The sequence below is a fragment of the Semicossyphus pulcher genome, unplaced genomic scaffold (genome assembly GCF_022749685.1).
Source record: "Semicossyphus pulcher isolate SPU_LCO1_2020_fin unplaced genomic scaffold, fSemPul1.0.p SCAF_7, whole genome shotgun sequence".
Lineage (NCBI taxonomy): Eukaryota > Metazoa > Chordata > Actinopteri > Labriformes > Labridae > Semicossyphus > Semicossyphus pulcher.
Window position 1 is genome coordinate 1,362,410 of NW_027211748.1, and position 18,747 is coordinate 1,381,156.

The following is an 18,747-nucleotide window of genomic DNA, read 5'->3' on the forward strand; positions in this document are numbered from 1 at the left end:
ATGCTGCGACCTGTACACATATAGAAAAAAACGTATTTCTCTTTGAAAATCACAAGATGAATTGACTCACACTGCAGTCTGACACAGGTGGAGATAAACAGTAAGTGAAGCCATGCAAGCACAAGCGTTTTAAAGCATGGAGAGTTACCAGGCAAGCCATTGTTTGAAATATCCACACAGCAGGGGCATCATTCTGCATACACACAAAGTATGTAACAGAGTGGACAGGTAGTCTCAATTCCTCCAACAGATCCCATGCAAAACAAGAAGTCTTTCGTGGGGCTGGCTCTGATCTCTCTGAACTGTAACAGTGTAATAAAATGCACCCTTTAAAATATGCACTTTTATGGAGTTAGCCTCTTGAGTTGTGATTTAGATAGAATCAATCAAATTCACATTGACTGTTAAATTACAGTTGTATTAAAAATGTTTACATTTCACATTTGGCTGAATTGACTTACTCTACAAGATGATGTAGCACTTATAAAATATATAACTTTAATTTTAGAAATCACATGTCTATTTGTGATGTGAAACAAGGCCTTAAATGTTTCAGCAATGAACGTGAGCACTAGTGGTCATATTTAATCTACTATTAAACTGTGTTCGATCCAGTACTTCTACAGTCATGTGATCATTTTATACAACTTAACATGACCAGGCATGAAAATAAATAGTGTAATTAAAATTTGTTTTATTAACAATGAGGATGATTACAAAGAACATTCTGAAAAAAAAAAACATTAGCTCCTATGTACAATTAAAACATATTAAAATATAAATTGTTGTAAAACTCATAAACCCTCACTCTGAGGGTTTCATAAAAACCTGCAGTAACTCAAACATCTAGGAAGGTCAGAAACTGTGACTTGTGATCATCAGATTCATTTTGAATATAAACTTGCATTTAACAAAATCTCAACAAAATAATTGTGAATCAACTGATTTGATCGAGTCCAGCTGACGACGAAATCCTTCTTCTTCACAGTTTTGGTGGGTTCTTAAATGTCTGTCTTTATCAAATTGCCAAAGTAAGCAGTCACAGTCTTCAGTTTGTTGTTGAGGAGGTTCTGCTCCACCTCCACCTTACCTCCAGGACCAGCCAGAGAGGCTATCTGTGGAGAGATGGCATGGAGGTTATATATTATCAAAAAGGGGTTGATTGAGAGACCAGAATAGAAAGAGAAGAAACACGCTGTTGCATTGTGGTTGCAGATCCAGTCTGTAATTCAGTTATCTTCTGATTAATGGTATGTTCAGACCATGTTGTCTTTTGCAACAATTTTTAACTGGAGTCAGAAATGTGCACAACACTATCAGGTAAAGAACTATCATGAACGACTATGTGTGTGAGATTAAATAAAAATGAGTCCATCTGAAAACAAGTTGATTGTCTGGTTGTTCACATCTTCATTATGATTTAGTTGTTTAGCATCCACTGGACCCGGTTAATTGCAAATAGATCACAGCAAAATCTGTGTATTCTGGGCTCATTGCGCTGTTGTAAGCCGGATCACAGCTAACTGTGACTTGCTAAATACAGTTAAACTGCCACTCACAGGAAACAGATTGACATGCGCTCCACAGCTTTAATTGAACAGCTGTAGTTGGCTCTCATTCGAGAAATCCTGATCAGATCTTTGCTGACCTAGCTAAAAGGTCGTCAAACTGGGCACTGGTCAGCCTCAGGTAATTTTATCCAGACACAGTTCCTGAAGAAAGCTGTGAAATTAACTGGACAATTTGCAGGTGCAGAGAAGTAAGGAAAACTTCCTGTGACGTGATGCAAACAGTCTGCTCTAATGTGACTGCAACAATTCTTTCTGTGGCATTTCTTATGCACTGTTCAGGACATTTTAATATCATGATTTACGCTCACCGGCCACTTCATAGGTACACCTGTACAATCAGTTCAATACAACAGCACTGCCATGGCTTCTGCTTTTATGAAGAAGTTTTTGTTGACTTTTGTTTTGTTGAGGGTCAGCAGTGTATACATTCAGTGATGTTTATTACTGAGGCTGGAGTTATAGGTGGTGTTGTACTGAACTCAATTATATTGAGTGTCTCTATTGTGTCTCTAATTTTTGTCCCCCCATTTACATACATGAGGGGGACAGAGTATTAGGAACACAGGTCTGAATATAATGCAGCTAAGTACAGCCCCACCACCAATTATGACCGTGACACTGAAATATTATTGAATTAACACCTCTATGATAGCTTAGAAAAAAGCCTGTACATTACAGGCAACATAAAAGCAAATCTTATGGCTGAGCTGGTGTACTGGATTACATTCACACTATTTAGTAACATTCCAGTCCTATTAACCGACTACTCTCCAGTTAACAAAAATGTACTCACAAGATGTTTGTCTGATAGGACTGTAGCTAAATTTAAGGAAACAATTCCAGCTGCTTTTAATTCTTTACCACATCTGTTTACTACAGAAAGCTCTTATGCTAATGTTAGTCCCTCTCAGCTTGATCAGTTTGTTGATAGTACTGCAGGTTTGCTGAGAAGTACTCTAGACTCGATTGCCCCCTTAAAAAAGAAGATTATTAAACGACAGAGGCTAGCTCCATGGTATGACTCAGAAACTCGTAACTTGAAGCAAATGTCGCGTAAATTTGAAAGAATGTGGCGATCCGCCAAAACAGAAGAGTCTCGTTTACTCTGGCAAAATAGTCTTAATAAATACAGGAAGGCCCTACGGCATGCTCGAGGTGTCTACTATTCCTCCCTCATAGAAGAACATAAAAACAATCCCAGGTACCTTTTCAGCACTGTAGCCAGGCTGACAGAGAGTCACAGCTCCACTGAGCCAAGTATTCCTATAGGCCTCAGCAGTGATGATTTCATGAGCTTCTTTAATGACAAAATCCTAAAGATTAGAGACAAAAATTGTAACCTCCTGCCGTTAAGTGGTGCAGATGTATCTTTGGAAACTGCACAAAAACCTGATGTTTACCTTGACTGTTTTTCTCCAATTGACCTTCCTGAGCTAAATTCTCTGATATCTTCGTCTAAACCATCAACCTGTCTTTTAGACCCGATTCCAACCAAGCTGCTTAAGGAAGTCTTTCCCTCAATTAGCACTTCTTTACTAGATATGATCAATATGTCTTTATCGACTGGCTATGTACCCCAGTCTTTTAAACTAGCTGTAATTAAGCCACTTCTTAAAAAGCCTACCCTAGATTCAGGCACCTTAGCTAACTATAGACCTATATCTAACCTTCCTTTTATCTCAAAGATCCTTGAGAAAGCAGTCGCTAATCAATTATGTGACTTTCTTCATAACAACAGTTTATTTGAGGACTTTCAGTCAGGATTTAGAGTCCACCATAGCACTGAGACAGCACTTGTGCGAGTTTCAAATCATCTACTTATTGCTTCAGACAGAGGACTTCTCTCTGTACTCGTCCTGTTAGATCTTAGTGCCGCTTTCGACAAGATAGACCATCACATCCTGTTACAGAGATTAGAACATTTAATTGGCATGACAGGATCTGCACTAAGTTGGTTTAAATCTTATTTATCAGATCGATCTCAGTTTGTTAATGTTCATGATGTGTCCTCTATGCAAACCAAAGTTAGTCATGGAGTTCCACAAGGTTCTGTGCTCGGACCGATTCTTTTTACCTTATACAGTGGGGCAAAAAAGTATTTAGTCAGCCACCAATTGTGCAAGTTCTCCCACTTAAAAAGATGAGAGATGCCTGTAATTTTCATCATAGGTACACTTCAACTATGAGAGACAGAATGGGGGGAAAGAATCCAGGAAATCACATTGTAGGATTTTTAATGAATTAATTGGTAAATTCCTCGGTAAAATAAGTATTTGGTCACCTACAAACAAGCAAGATTTCTGGCTCTCACAGACCTGTAACTTCTTCTTTAAGAGGCTCCTCTGTCCTCCACTCGTTACCTGTATTAATGGCACCTGTTTGAACTCGTTATCAGTATAAAAGACACCTGTCCACAACCTCAAACAGCCACACTCCAAACTCCACTATGGCTAAGACCAAAGAGCTGTCAAAGGACACCAGAAACAAAATTGTAGACCTGCACCAGGCTGGGAAGACTGAATCTGCAATAGGTAAGCAGCTTGGTGTGAAGAAATCAACTCTGGGAGCAATTATTAGAAAATGGAAGACATACAAGACCACTGATAATCTCCCTTGATCTGGGGCTCCACGCAAGATCTCACCCCGTGGGGTCAAAATGATCATAAGAACGGTGAACAAAAATCCCAGAACCACACGGGGGGACCTAGTGAATGACCTGCAGAGAGCTGGGACCAAAGTAACAAAGGCTACCATCAGTAACACACTACGCCGCCAGGGACTCAAATCCTGAAGTGCCAGACGTGTCCCCCTGCTTAAGCCAGTACATGTCCAGGCCCGTCTGAAGTTTGCTAGAGAGCATTTGGATGATCCAGAAGAGGATTGGGAGAATGTCATATGGTCAGATGAAACCAAAATAGAACTTTTTGGTAAAAACTCAACTTGTCGTGTTTGGAGGAGAAAGAATGCCGAGTTGCATCCAAAGAACACCATACCTACTGTGAAGCATGGGGGTGGAAACATCATGCTTTGGGGCTGTTTTTCTGCAAGGGGACCAGGACGACTGATCCGTGTAAAGGAAAGAATGAATGGGGCCATGTATCGTGAGATTTTAAGTGAAAACCTCCTTCCATCAGCAAGGGCATTGAAGATGAAACGTGGCTGGGTCTTTCAGCATGACAATGATCCCAAACACACCGCCCGGGCAACGAAGGAGTGGCTTCGTAAGAAGCATTTCAAGGTCCTGGAGTGGCCTAGCTAATCTCCAGATCTCAACCCCATAGAAAATCTGTGGAGGGAGTTGAAAGTCCATGTTGCCCAGCGACAGGCCCAAAACATCACTGCTCTAGAGGAGATCTGCATGGAGGAATGGGCCAAAATACCAGCAACAGTGTGTGAAAACCTTGTGAAGACTTACAGAAAACGTTTGACCTCTGTCATTGCCAACACTTATTTTCCACCATAATTTGCAAATAAATTCTTTAAAAATCAGACAATGTGATTTTCTAGATTTTTTTTTCTCATTTTGTCTCTCATAGTTGAGGTATACCTATGATGAAAATTACAGGCCTCTCTCATCTTTTTAAGTGGGAGAACTTGCACAATTGGTGGCTGACTAAATACTTTTTTGCCCCACTGTATATGCTTCCTCTGGGTAATATCATGAGGAAACACTCCATTAATTTTCATTGTTACGCAGATGATACTCAATTATACTTATCAATGAAGCCAGACGAAACCAATCAGCTATCTAAACTAGAAGCATGCCTTAAGGACATAAAGGTCTGGATGACTAGAAACTTTCTGCTACTTAATTCAGACAAAACCGAAGTTATTGTGCTCGGCCCAAAACACCTTAGAGATTCTTTCTCTAATGATATAGCTGCCCTAGATGGCATCAGCCTGGCATCCAGCACTACTGTTAGGAATCTGGGAGTTCTATTTGATCAGGATATGTCCTTCACCTGCCACATAAAACAAATATCAAGGACAGCCTTCTTTCACCTTCGCAACATAGCAAAAATCAGACACATCTTGTCTCAAAACGATGCAGAAAAACTAGTCCATACATTCGTTACTTCCAGGTTGGATTATTGTAACTCGTTACTATCAGGCTGCCCTAATAAGTCACTAAAAACTCAAGAGCTCATAGTGCCATATTACCCCTCGAGAACATTGTACCCATAAGTATGTATTACCTGTTGTTGTTGATGTAACAAGAACATATGATGTTGTGGCTCTCTTTGCCTGTCTCTATCCTGCATCTCCTTCTGTCTGGTTCTGCTCGAGGTTTCTGCCTGTTAAAAGGAAGTTTTTCTGCCAATGTGCCGAATATTGCTAAGTGCTACTCATGGTGATTCATGTTGGGCCTCTCTTTAAATAACATAACAAAGAGTCGGTCTAGACCTGCTCTTTTTGTAAAGTGTCTCGAGATAACTCTGGTTATGATTTGGCGCTATACAAATAACATTTGATTGTGTACCTAATGAAGTTGCCGGTGAGTGTATACAGTATATGTCTGTGCTCTTTGACCCTCCCTAGCAAGCAGGCAGATATTGCAGTCTAAATGATGTTAGTGTTGTTCTGCATTTACTATCAGCTTGTAAACCAAACATGCAAACACACAAGCAGACAATAAACATACTGACCTGGTCTATGTCAGCATTGCGAGGCAGGAAGTACACGATGTTGTCTGATATCAGTTTGGCCAGGCGGAAAATCTCAAATGTGTCTGGAATTAAGGAAGAAACCAAAACCACATACGAAGAAATTACACTTTAAATATCTTTAAGCTGTATTTCAGACTGATAAGAGTAGATTTAGATGTTTGCATAGATCTGTATAGAGATGACACTTTATCCTGAGGGCAGTGCTTTATTAAAGGTTAGGCCTAAAAATGTTTCCCATGTTTCCCATAGACTGGAAATTTTAATTTGTCCAATAGGACATTATATTTAGATGATGTTACTAGGGGGAAGGTAAGATGGTCAACAAAAAATAAGGATTCATCCTCTGAAGACGTCCAATCCAGCCAGTAGTTATCTGGAAGACACTCTGACCTCAGACCTCAGCGTGAGGGTGGACAGCATCACTGCAACCGTCCTGCAACAGTTATTACCTCTATGAGAGTGAAATTCTTTTCTCTTTTGTAATTTTGATGACACTATATCAAAGAGTATAGTCAGTTCATAGGCTGTATTTAGTTGCATTAAACTGATGGGTTTTTTTTAGAGATTATTATTATTGTGCTGAGCAATCACATTTTAGACTGGCTTGGGATGCTGGAAAACCCAGGAAAATTGGCACGCTTGTCAGAAGTGGTGAAAATCACACAGCCAGTGGGCTACATAGCGCCCCAAAAGCACATCGGGTCGGGAGACATCAGAGTTCCTTTTTTCTCCACAAAATTCAACAGGATACTTTTTTCACCTGTTTTGAACATATTGAACAACTCTCTTTCTGGAAGTCAGCCATGTTTAGATTTAGTGGGCTAAGTCATTTCATTCCTTTAAGAACATGTTTGAAGATTTAGGATGCAGGATTGCAGCAGTTTGGTCTTAAACCAGGTCTTTTAAATGTGATCAAGGATCAGTGGAGGGCTACGTGGTCTGCTTAGGTTCAGGTTGGACTGTTTTGCATAAAGTCCCGTCAGTTTATGTGAAAAGATCGCAGCCTTATTAAGTACCTAAATAGCATTTTTAGTTGGTTCAAAGTTGTTTTTATATGTGGGGCTGGTTCGAGGTAGATTAGTGCGGCTTGGTGGGAATTGTGAAATTTTCTTTGGGGTTTAATTTACAATAATAAAGTGCTAATCTCAAAGATTTCTGTTTCCTTCTCTCTGGCGGCACCTATGGTGAATAAATGGTAATTGCGGGAGCACACTTACAAAATAATGTGGCATGTGTGACATCCACTGTTGGCTCCGGTTGTAACTCTTGATTTTCCTGCCTGACGGTCGCTTTCCTTTTCAGACTGTTTGCTTCATCTGAGCATCGAGTTTGTTTCTTTTTCTTTGGATTTTCACTTCTTTTTTAAGTTGTATCTGTAGTCTTTGTTCAGCCATAATAGATTACTGTTTAGTTGCAAGTCTTGCAGAGAATAGAAAAAGAGCTGCTTAGCCCTTGTGATTTTTTCCCATGAAAGTCAACACAGACACCCAGTCCATAATACTGCAAATGCAAAGGCTTTCCTCAGTGAGCCATAGGCTCAATCACTATTGCGTTAGGTCATTCAGCGATAGATAGCGACTTAACAGACATTTATTTACGTGAAAATCTTCGAGATTATTACTTTAATATGTGTTACAAAAAGAAAACAAAATCAAAAAGGCAGTGTTTCAAGATTTAGCTAGTATCTCACTGGTGAGACGGTGTCGATAAGTTTTAGATTTAATAAGGAAATGAAACGCTTGCTACTCAGGTTCAACAGTGGTTTTTTAAGGTTAAACTTACTCTGTGATGATAAAGATATATTTGTACGTTATACTAAATATTGTATTGAGAAAAGGATCTCTTATTTACATGTGAAGAAAATATGTTTAGAAACTTTAAAAATGATCTTCCTTTCCATCGCCTATTGTGACTTATCCTAATGAAAGAAGTGTTGTGAATAATAATTATGTAAATAATGTTATTTTTGGTAGGAAAATGGGTCTCACAAGTACTGACAAAAAAATATAAATACATAAAATGTGGAAGACACATTAAAGAACTTAAGCAGGATTAATTGATAAGTTATTTGCTCTACAAAATAAAAAGAACATGATTAACTGGCAAGTTAGGACCAGAAATACAAATGGATAGACTGAAAGAAATGATGGCTTAAACCTTAATTGTATTAAAGAGGAATTTTGCTTTAAGGACTAGCATGTTCTGTCCCTCCTCCCACAGCAGTTTAAACAGATTGAATACAGCCCTTACATCCCCCACTGCTTCTGCATCAAAGGATATCCATCAGGCTCCATCATGGTCTTGATGTCGAACACCTCAGCAGTCAGGTAGTCTGGTCCTCCCCAAGGAGGTGAGAGAAAGACCACATCGCCACGGAGATGGGGTGCCAGCTGAAGGAAGTCCCCTTGCAGGAAGTCGATTTGGTGGGCCACATTGTAAACCACTGCGTTGTGCCGTGCCAAGTCTAAACGCACTGGGTCTATATCTATGGCCAGGACTGAGAGGATGACAAAGAAACATAAGACATACAACATAAAACTACATTCGGACTGTCTGGAGAGTTATTCCAGGGCTAAGACAGAAACATCAAAACCTTGGGGCAGTTCAGAGTTCTGAGGTCATCTTACAAACCTAAAGCTCCTGTGAGGAACTTTCAGTTTGTGTTGATTTTGGCGCACCCTGTGGACAAAGCCGTACCATACTTCTTGCCGATTTTGTCCTGTACATCCTTATGTGGTGTTTTTTAAACAAAAAATCTGATCCTGCTTTCTTTAACAGTCATAAGTATTCAAATAACTACATAGAAATAATCAATCTTGTCGCTGATGGTCTGGTTTGCTTTTGTAGCTCATACAGAGTCATCAGAATTCATTTCAGTCGGTTTCATAACCAGCGAAAAACTCCTCACAGGAGCCTTAACTAACGTAGGATAATTGCTGTCTCAAAAATAATGCTGAAAAGCTGATACATGCTTTTATTTCTAGTCACAGTTTGATTCCAGTAATTATTGTTACAGCTAGCTTATCTGACCTCTCTGGTTTTAAAAGCTTTACATAACTCAGCATCTTCCTACATCCGTGAGAGCCTTTCCTTTTGTTCCAGGAGACATACACACGGTCAGATATAGCTGAGCTATATCTTAAATAAGCCGATCTTATTGTACAATGTATAAGGGTTAACATTAGTTACTAAAACACAAAAGACATACATACAACTATGCAAGGTAATGGATTTTTCCAAATATCCCATATGTTGACATTATCCACTTATTTGGCGGCTTAACTGCAGAGATCAGCAAGTCCCTCCAGTAGTAGAGTCAACATATTATCCATCCTACTCTTATTGTATAGGCCCGATGCAAGCAACATCTTGAAAAGTTAGTCCACAAATAAAAGAAACAATAAATCTAATGTGGCTGCCAAGTACTTCATGTGTTTAGGAAGTGGCTGACATCTGAATCACTTTCACAACAAACCATGAAGTCATACAGCTTGTTCATTCTGCTGTGTATCATCAGCTGATGGGGTGATGGAAATGCAATAGGATTACCTCTTTTTCCAGTGAGGGCAAACTGGATGGCGTTTCCTCCCACACCACAGAAAGCGTCTATGACCAGCTGAGAGTCAGAGAAGCTATGCTCCACCCTCAGTGCGATGTGCTCAGCGATCCTCTCCGGTGTCACTGAGAACCAGCCCTCTGAAACACACAACAATGTTAGTGATGATGGTGAGATATAAGACCCAAGAAATCGTTTCCCACATTGTAGCTGAATTAAATCTTTGCTGTTACTGAAGTCGCGCTGTGAGGTTGTTTCTAACCTACGGAAAAGCTCTGATAATTTTAAGGGCATCCAATGACACCTGACGATCCCAACCTGTGCCAGTTTTAGATTATACTCTCAGTATGGATCTTATGAACGGCAGCAAGCACTGCAGACTAAATAAACAGCATGGCTAAAGTTACAAAGTCTGTTAGTCATTCCCATCTCTGTGTCTTCCCTGTTTAAGTATTTCATTGTTTTCCAATGTTTTCTGTCTGTGAGTGCATCACCTGCTGTTTGGAGCAAAGCTCGTGGACAACAAGTTAAAAATGTTGTGGCTTTAACATGATTTACTCACTACTTGCAACCTGAGCTAAAACAATAAAGCATCTTAAAATCACATCTACCTCAGAATCACACATTGGACAATGGACATCTGTTATCTATCCATCTGTGTGGGGAAGTTAATGTATGGAGTGCATGTGTTCATGCCACCCCATTTCTCCAGAGTCTCTCAGCTTATACGCTAACTATTCAAACTCAATAAAATAAAACTGAAAAGAATAGAACAGAATATTTTTATCCTCCTTCTCCTTGAAAAAGCAGTTGCCAATCAATTATGTGACTTTCTACAAACAAAAGTTTATTATAGGATTCTAAGTAAGGAGCAGCACAGTGCAGAGACAGCACTGGTGAGAGTTACAAATGTACTGATTGCTTTGGACTTCTCTCTGTACTTGTTCTGTTTGATCTTAGTGCAGCATTTTATACCACTGACCATCACATCCTGTTACAGAGATGGAAGTGTTAAATTGACATAAAAGAAAACACAAAGTCCTATTCATCAGAAAGATTTCAGTTTTTACAAGATAAAGATAAATCCTCAAAGTTATTCACAAAGTTCCACAATGCTAGGAGCTCGACCGATTCTTTATATCTTATATATATTCTTATACATATTTCCTTCCCCTGGCCATCAAGCACCTCTGTAATCTGTAATCTTTGATCAAGATCTGTCCTTAACTACCACATAAAACTCTTTCCAGGACTGCATATTACACACATGTGATCTGAACTGGACATAAACTGTCATATTCATTTTCAGCCCGAATTTTTATTTCTCCTGTGGCTCAGCACCACCAGGCTTGCTTTACGGAGATGAATTTGTGTGAAACATGTTTCATTGATGCTGATAGTAATTAAATAAATACAGTTAGTTAAAGGCGTGCAGACTGACCTCGGTCCAGCTTGATCCCTTCATCAAAGCGAGAGAAGAGTCTGTAGCGCTGAGCCCAGTATTTAGCTAGCTCTGGTTCAGCTGCCATCTCCGCTGGGACCTGCTGCTTCCTCCCTCGCTTACTTTTCTTCTTCGTTGGCTTCTTTACATCTTTCATACTCAATGCTACACATAAACATACACATCCCTCATCATTAGACTGAAGCAGCTGTCACCAGGATTGTCTTATTTTTCACCAAACAAAACCATATGTCAACAGAAACATTTGACGGATGCCACGCTTACCACTGCTGCCTTCAGTCGCGTCAGGCAGGAGAAAATCAGGGATTTCAGGACATACCAATTGTCTCCCGGGCTGCTCCTCCTCTTCCCTCTCACTTTCCACAGTCCCAGCAGCAGAGTTAAAGGAGAACCTGGGCTGAGTGTGCTTCCTCCTGTCAGTACCAAAACTGTCTTTTTCTACTGCCAGTAGGGGTCTATCATGTGGTTCCTTTGTGCTTCCTCCTCCCATCTCACTGTGGTCACATTGTGTCATTTGTGCCTTTTTCTGGTTCTTTTCAAGAAAGTTTCTGACCTGTGAAACAAACAGTTTTCATATAGTGAGTAATGCATGGCTGCAGCCAACCAGTGTCTTAACCATTCAAAAAGACATCAAAATTAATGTTTCCTTTCTCAAAAATTTTGAGATCATCAACCTCAGAAAAGAAATGGTCACTCCTCCGTGTGGAGCTTTTAATTTCTCAGCATGCAGATGAATAAATATGGTCTTATTAATTTCAACCAATTAACGTGCAACTTGAGATTTGTTGGAATACAATTTACATCAACAAGTGGCCATATTTAGCCGAGGGGATGGAATTTCAGATGAGCGAGACGCAACAAAAAGTTATCAGCTAACACTAAGCCTAGCTGGGTAAGCAAGATTAATCAGTAATTCGTCGTAAACGTGATATTCATTAGGATTTAAATTTCTGGATGGTGAGAAACAGGATTTAAATTAAAATGTAGTTACCAAAATAATGAACAGCTGAGTCCTCATAGTCTCTTTCAGTACAAGTTCACTTCTGAACAATACATTTTTCAGGTTACCATGGAAGAGACTTGCCAATCATAAGGTAGCCATGCCTTGAAGCATGCACTGCTTTATTGTCTATTATACTTTAATAGTGCAATCATTTACAAAATGAACATCATAACATCATGCTGTACTGAAGAAGACTCTAAGCTAGAAGTGGGGAACATAAATGCATTAGGAGTATCATGTGATAATATATAAACATCATTTTCGGCCCATCCAGTCGAGGCAGATGGCTGTTCAACATGAGTCTGGTTCTGCTCGAGGTTTCTGCCTGTTAAAAGGAAGTTTTTCTGCCAATGTGCCGAATTGCTAAGTGCTACTCGTGGTGATTCATGTTGGGCCTCTCTTTAAATAACTTAACAAAGAGTCGGTCTAGACCTGCTCTTTCTGTAAAGTGTCTCGAGATAACCCTGGTTATGATTTGGCGCTATACAAATAAAATTTGATTGATTTGATTGATAATCATAATCTTATGTACAATTTCACTTTTTCTGCAGCAGGTGGTGTTGTCCCCTGCTGGCAAGCAGAAGGAAAGCAGGTTTAGGGCATTTATGGACTCTTCAAAGTTTTTCTATTTTTAAAATGCAAACCTATCAGTTTTGATATATTTGTATTAACACTTTTCTCCGGTTTCACCAAAAACCTGAGCTCGTTTAATATCCACATACAGCCGTTGGCAAGATTTGTTAACTTACTGTTAAAGAATTACAGGTTACATCTCAACACAGATGGACAGTTTTCAGTGAAGTATTTACTCTGCACTGTAATGTGCCTTCAACACTTTTCAGGCTGTACCTTGCAGAGGGTGGTGCTAATCTGTGGCTCTGTGTTGTCCCCGTCCATCTCTGAGAATCGGGTGTGTTTGCTGATGCTGCAGACGTCTCTCTTTTTAAGCCACTTCTTCTGACCCTTCTGGTCAGCTTTTCCTTTAAATCTTAGCACACTGTCAAACCTGAGGCAGGTAGAGAGAGAGAGAGAGAGAGAGAGAGAGAGAGAGATGGATAAGAATAATGGTACAGTTAAAATAGAACACATTTCAACATGCTGTAAAACACACAAAAAGTCAATAAAAAAAACTGTGAACAACATCTGCTCCACTTTGGATATACTTCTAATAGACATTTAAGCCATCCTGAGCTGCAGACTAACTGGAGTGCAATTAAGGCGGATCCAGTGTGCAGTAAAAAAAGACAGCAGCACTAATGGATCAGACTTACAGAGGGTCTGAGTTGTGTTTGAGTCCCAGTTTACTCCAAGCTTCCTCAGCAGTCAGATGTGGGCTCTCCTCCACATCCAGCTCATGACTGAAGACAACAAGAAAGTAAGTAAAGTAAATAAATAAGTAAATATGATCGACTGGAAACAGTTTAAGATTGCAAAACATTGTATTTCCTTATGGATAAATTTTTGGTTTTGTTTGTTTATTTTACTTTTTTTTTTTTAAATAATTACACACATTTGCTCTTCAGACTTTAAAGTTTATTTCTTAATCGAAACATTCTCAATCTAAATATCTCAGAGATTTGGAATCCTCCAGAAACATGTATTATATCCTATGTACTTCTACAGACATGACTCTTACACCCTTAATATTTGTGCAATTGAATGCAGATATTTACATGAATACCAGGATTACCAGTATGTACTAGGACTGTATTTAGCCTCACATAATTTGAACATGCATCTACACTGAAAACATGCATCTAGAAACCAGATTAAATAACCTGTTTCACATTAAAGGAAACCCAAACTTTCCAGACATTAAATTTAAATACAAATACAAACTCACCTGCGTTTGACTTTAGCATGTCCTCCTCCTGGGGGTTTGTTATCATCATCATCCTCTTCTCTATCTGATGGTGACTTATTACCTGAGCCATGCTTTCTGTCAGAGCTGCAGGACACCGGCTGGGAATCTGAGTCAAATCAACGAGACATTAACCAGCAGGGCAACAACAAACACACATAGAAATAATAAGCATCATTCCAAAGCTCTCACTACAAACATAATATGTGACATTAAGTCTGGAATACATTTACGAAATGTATGCAATAAATACTGAAACTGTGTTCTGAAATATAAATAATAGTATATTGATGCATTGTAACGTCTAGAGATGTCATTTTGCATGTAAATATGACCCGAGGTAGATCTGCTGTTATCTGTTATTTAGATGAGGTATGTCCATTCTGACATTTGAGAAATTTGTATAATACAAATTATGGATTATAAGACAAACAAGGATTACATGACTCATGTTCATCTGCAGGCATACAGAAAAGCAACCAAGAGAAGGAGGAACATGTATGTACATAGGTTGGTTTATATCTGTAGCTCCAGGTTGATTCTAGGGGCCCTGTCGTCCACACAGCACACAGTACTGAGACCGACACAAAGCTCTCCATAATGCGCACTCAATTAGACGCATGCTCTCTATAATACAGCAGAAACCGAGACACACTCACACACACTCAACTAGGACAACAAACAAACAAACATTACCTTTCTGAACAGCTGTGTTTTTCTGTGAGGAGTCTGCAGGTCTCTTGCGATCATTCCCGCCATCACAGGGATCATCAGAGCCACAGATCACTGTGATATCAGCCACACTCACACGCTGTCTGTCCATCAAGTCAGTCACAGAGCTCCTGTCTGCTTCTAATGTGCAGTTCTGTCCAAACAGATCATTCAAAACCTCAACATCCTCAAGCTCCTTGTCTCCTTGTCTCTGTTGGCTCTTGGCTCCAGTCTGCCCATCCCTCCTCTCCTGTGTGCTGCTATCCATCACCCCAGCTGCTGCTTCTTCACCAGTGTTGGACTGGTCAGTGGTCCAGCCCTGTGCCACCCAATATGAGTACTGTTCCCAGTAGCAGTAGTATGTTTCCGCTGCATGTTTGTCCCAGGCAGCCTTTGTGTCTGGGTCATCCCATGGAGCAGTTTCTGTTCCTGGGTCTTCTGCAGAAAGGTTATCAGTCTCTGGATGCTTCTCCAGCCAGCTGCTCCAGAGCAGAGCTTCACCCTGTTGAGCTTCAGGAGATATACAGGAAGTCAATTCAAACAAAAAGCAATATTTTAAAAGGTTAAATGCAGTGCCTTTTAATTCATTTTAATTCCATATACAGCCACCCAGTATCATTATACCAAGGCTTCTTTTTTTAGGTTGCATAAAGACAGAAAGATCATTAGAAAGAGCCAGAAGCAATATTCTGATGAAGATGATGAGATGTGATTCAAAGCTCTGGAAAAATCTAGTAGCCCAAGGACATTGAGTCTAGATGTTTTTGAGGATTAAGTCACCTTTTAAACCTTCCAACTTAAAAAAGGCACCAAAAACTGTTTAGTGCTTTATTGAGGTGATTATAAGAGGAGAAAATTAATTATATTTGTGATAGTGATCTTCTTGTTTAAGCACTGCTGCAGCCTTTACATGAATGTGACACACTGAGCTCATACTTGTCATCTCTTCAGCTCATACGTCTGAGCTCATAAAAGTGTTTCTTGCATGCAAGTGACTCAGACACAGGCATCTTAAAAATGTCATGAACATTTTTTGTTTACATATCAGAGCTTTAAACTTGCATGACAATATTAGTTTTCAGTCCATATGAACTGATTATTAGCTGATTATTTTAATGGCACTTTAGATTTATGTTTTTACGCCTAACATGTCTAAAATGTCAGAGACAAATTTAAAATATGTCTCATGTCGTAAAACATCAAAAGAGAATGGGTTTCATATTTCAATTGTACAGTGTCCCAGTTTGTGAACTTTATTGTAATCTTAATGTCACTTTCTCTTTACCCCAATAGGTTTCCCAGCCAGCATCTTGGATCCATCTTGTTCCTTCCTCCAGGGGAACACACACTTCCTTCTGATCAGCTAGGTATAAGGTCACAAGCAAGTGTCAAATAACATCACAATACAAAGGAATATAGGAGCAGATAGAAGATAGAAGTACTGTAATAAGCAAGGGATAATGTACAGCAGTGGGTCGTGAGGGCTCACCCTGAAGCCAGCTTTGCCATCACCTGGAAAGGTACCAACCCATCAAGTCCATAAAAGCTGACTGTTGGCCAGATGGCCAGACTTAAAAACAACTTTCTGACTGTTTTAAATAAAGCCACCATTCCTTTTTCGATCTTGGGTTTTTCAACTGGGCTTAATTTTCTACCAAATGAATATTGTCGGATAATGAGATCAATTATCACAGCAACGAGCTGAAAAAATAGTAGCAGCAGCTCTGCTCATGACCAACAAAGCCTGCCACAGAGCTTTTGAAAGACACTGATTTTCTATTAATGTAATAACCAGTCAATATTCTAATAACAAATAATAAACAAAAAGTTATTAGTACATTATTACTTTTTTCAAAATGAACAAGTGAAACATGATTTTTATTGGCTGTCAATTACCAGTAGATATTACATTCTTCTTAAAGCAAGATGTTACAAGCAGCCCAGCCTGAGACACTGCTACAGAAAGTTTATATCAGTTAATTGTATTACCTGCGTCAACTTGCAGATCTTGTTCAGCTTCCTCTTCTTCAACTGGTTCTGCCCAGTATGTGCCTGGCTTTCTGTTAGACCTCCTTCCCTGTCACATGACCAAAAGAATTCAGCCACAGGATCTGCGCCAAACATTTTAGTTTACTTGTCTTTCATAAAGGTTTACCTTTAAGGTAAACTTACTAACCTCTCTCCTCTGGTCAGAGGAACTGGCAAAGGCCAGAGGCAGACCCATGCTAGCCATCAGCTGGGCCTCTTCATCCAACACCTGCTCTTCCTCCTCCTCTTCATCATCTGTTTCTGTAAGTGTTTAAAAAAACCCATCTTTTTCAGCTAATGATTTCACTCTGTTGTCTCTTTGTGCATGGACAACTTTTGTCTCACTCTCTATCGTTCACTCTCTTGACCCAGCTGGTAGTCGTAGATGCCTGCCCAATGCCCAACAATGTGTCAGGTTTAGCTTGAGGTTTCTGCCTGTTAAAAGAAGTTTTTCCCTGATGGTAAGTGCTTGCTCATTGATAGATTAAGTAAGGTTTCTGTTAATAATATTACATAGAATATGGTGTAGACCTGCTTACAGTGGGTAACTATTGTCTCCTCCACTTCTCACAGAGTAGGTTTTATGTTTTGGCTTCATTATCTCATAGTATAAACTATGTGCTGCATCTGTGCCATGTCCACATATCATTTACAGTGATGCACCACTGTGCTGTGGCTCAATGACTGAGTGTGGACTGGTTATTGTTACACAGTTAGTGGTTGTGGCCACCAAAACATTTTCAGCCTCAAGGAACTCTTCTTCTATGAGTAAGAGGTGCATCTATGGGCAGAAATATGTGTGAGTAGAAACTGAATTTGTATTATATACATTTGAATTGCTCAACTTGAATACTTGAATTAAACATTTTAATTTGAATCACATAATTTGAAATTGAATGTATTAGTTTGAAACTGAAATTCAATAAACTTGAAACTGAATGTAATAATCTGAAACTGAATTCAGATTATCAGAAGATTCAAATTCCACATTCAGTTTTTACAATTCAAATTACACTCTGGGACTCACGTATGCTACAAAAATATAACAAAATCAGCGCTGGACCAATAAAGTGTGTTACAGGGGGCCTAAAACAGCTGGAGCCCATAATATTTTTCAGTCGCAGCCCCTCAGACATCCTGAGGCTGCCACTGTGAAAAGAATAACATACCTTGGACAGTAGTGTCGGCCAGGTCAGAGGAAAACACTCTATTATCAGAGCGATACAGCTCTCGATCCCTTGACAGAGGCAGAGAACACAGACAAACAGAAAAAGGTGATTAGATCAAGAACGTCACAGCTTTACTTATAGTTATACACACTCCAGTCGCATTTCTCTTGTCTATCTTAAGTAAGCGTTGTATCACATAAAAATATGTGCAAGTGAACATAGCAGAGATGAGATGCTCACTGTACGAAGGCTCTGGAGCAGCGACAGTGAATTAACTCATCCTCTTTCAAAGAGGAGTGTCTCCGGCTAAAAAAGATATCTGCCACCATTGTAACCCTGCTCCTCTCCAGCATCATCACGTCCAGCGCACAGGTGTTAACAGCAGCACGCGCACACACACGTTCACACACTGGGTACTAGCTGTGCATGTCTGTATGAACACAAGCATGGGTTCAACGCAACATCACATTCGACTTCGGGCACAATTTTCCAGTGTTCCGGGTTGCAGGGTCGCTGCTGACACTTCCGGTCATGTCTTTTCAGAATAAACGCGTTACTGAGACAGGACTTGTGAAGCAACAAAAATTCAAATGCATTATGCATTTACAAATTATAGACAAGTTGGGTCAACATTTATTGTTTTCATTAAATAAATACTGTGTGTTTATCACATGTTGTAAGCCTAAAAAAATAATTCCTTGTAATTATTTTTAACTCTA

The 18,747-nt window shown here is 39.5% G+C and overlaps 1 protein-coding gene across 1 annotated transcript; it reads right to left on the bottom strand.

The window, feature by feature from the left end:
- Positions 1–693: 693 nt before the first annotated feature.
- tgs1 (trimethylguanosine synthase 1) lies at positions 694–18,500 on the bottom strand. The gene is made up of 15 exons (XM_069685074.1): positions 18,269–18,500; positions 18,029–18,096; positions 17,008–17,120; positions 16,821–16,908; positions 16,117–16,194; positions 14,817–15,341; positions 14,103–14,229; positions 13,531–13,617; positions 13,109–13,265; positions 11,521–11,809; positions 11,236–11,400; positions 9,788–9,934; positions 8,517–8,735; positions 6,218–6,294; positions 694–1,115 (listed from the first exon to the last, which is right to left on the bottom strand). The coding sequence occupies exons 1-15, from the start codon at positions 18,382–18,384 to the stop codon at positions 1,002–1,004; spliced, it is 2,370 nt and encodes a 789-aa protein (XP_069541175.1). The 5' UTR covers positions 18,385–18,500; the 3' UTR covers positions 694–1,001.
- Positions 18,501–18,747: the final 247 nt, after the last annotated feature.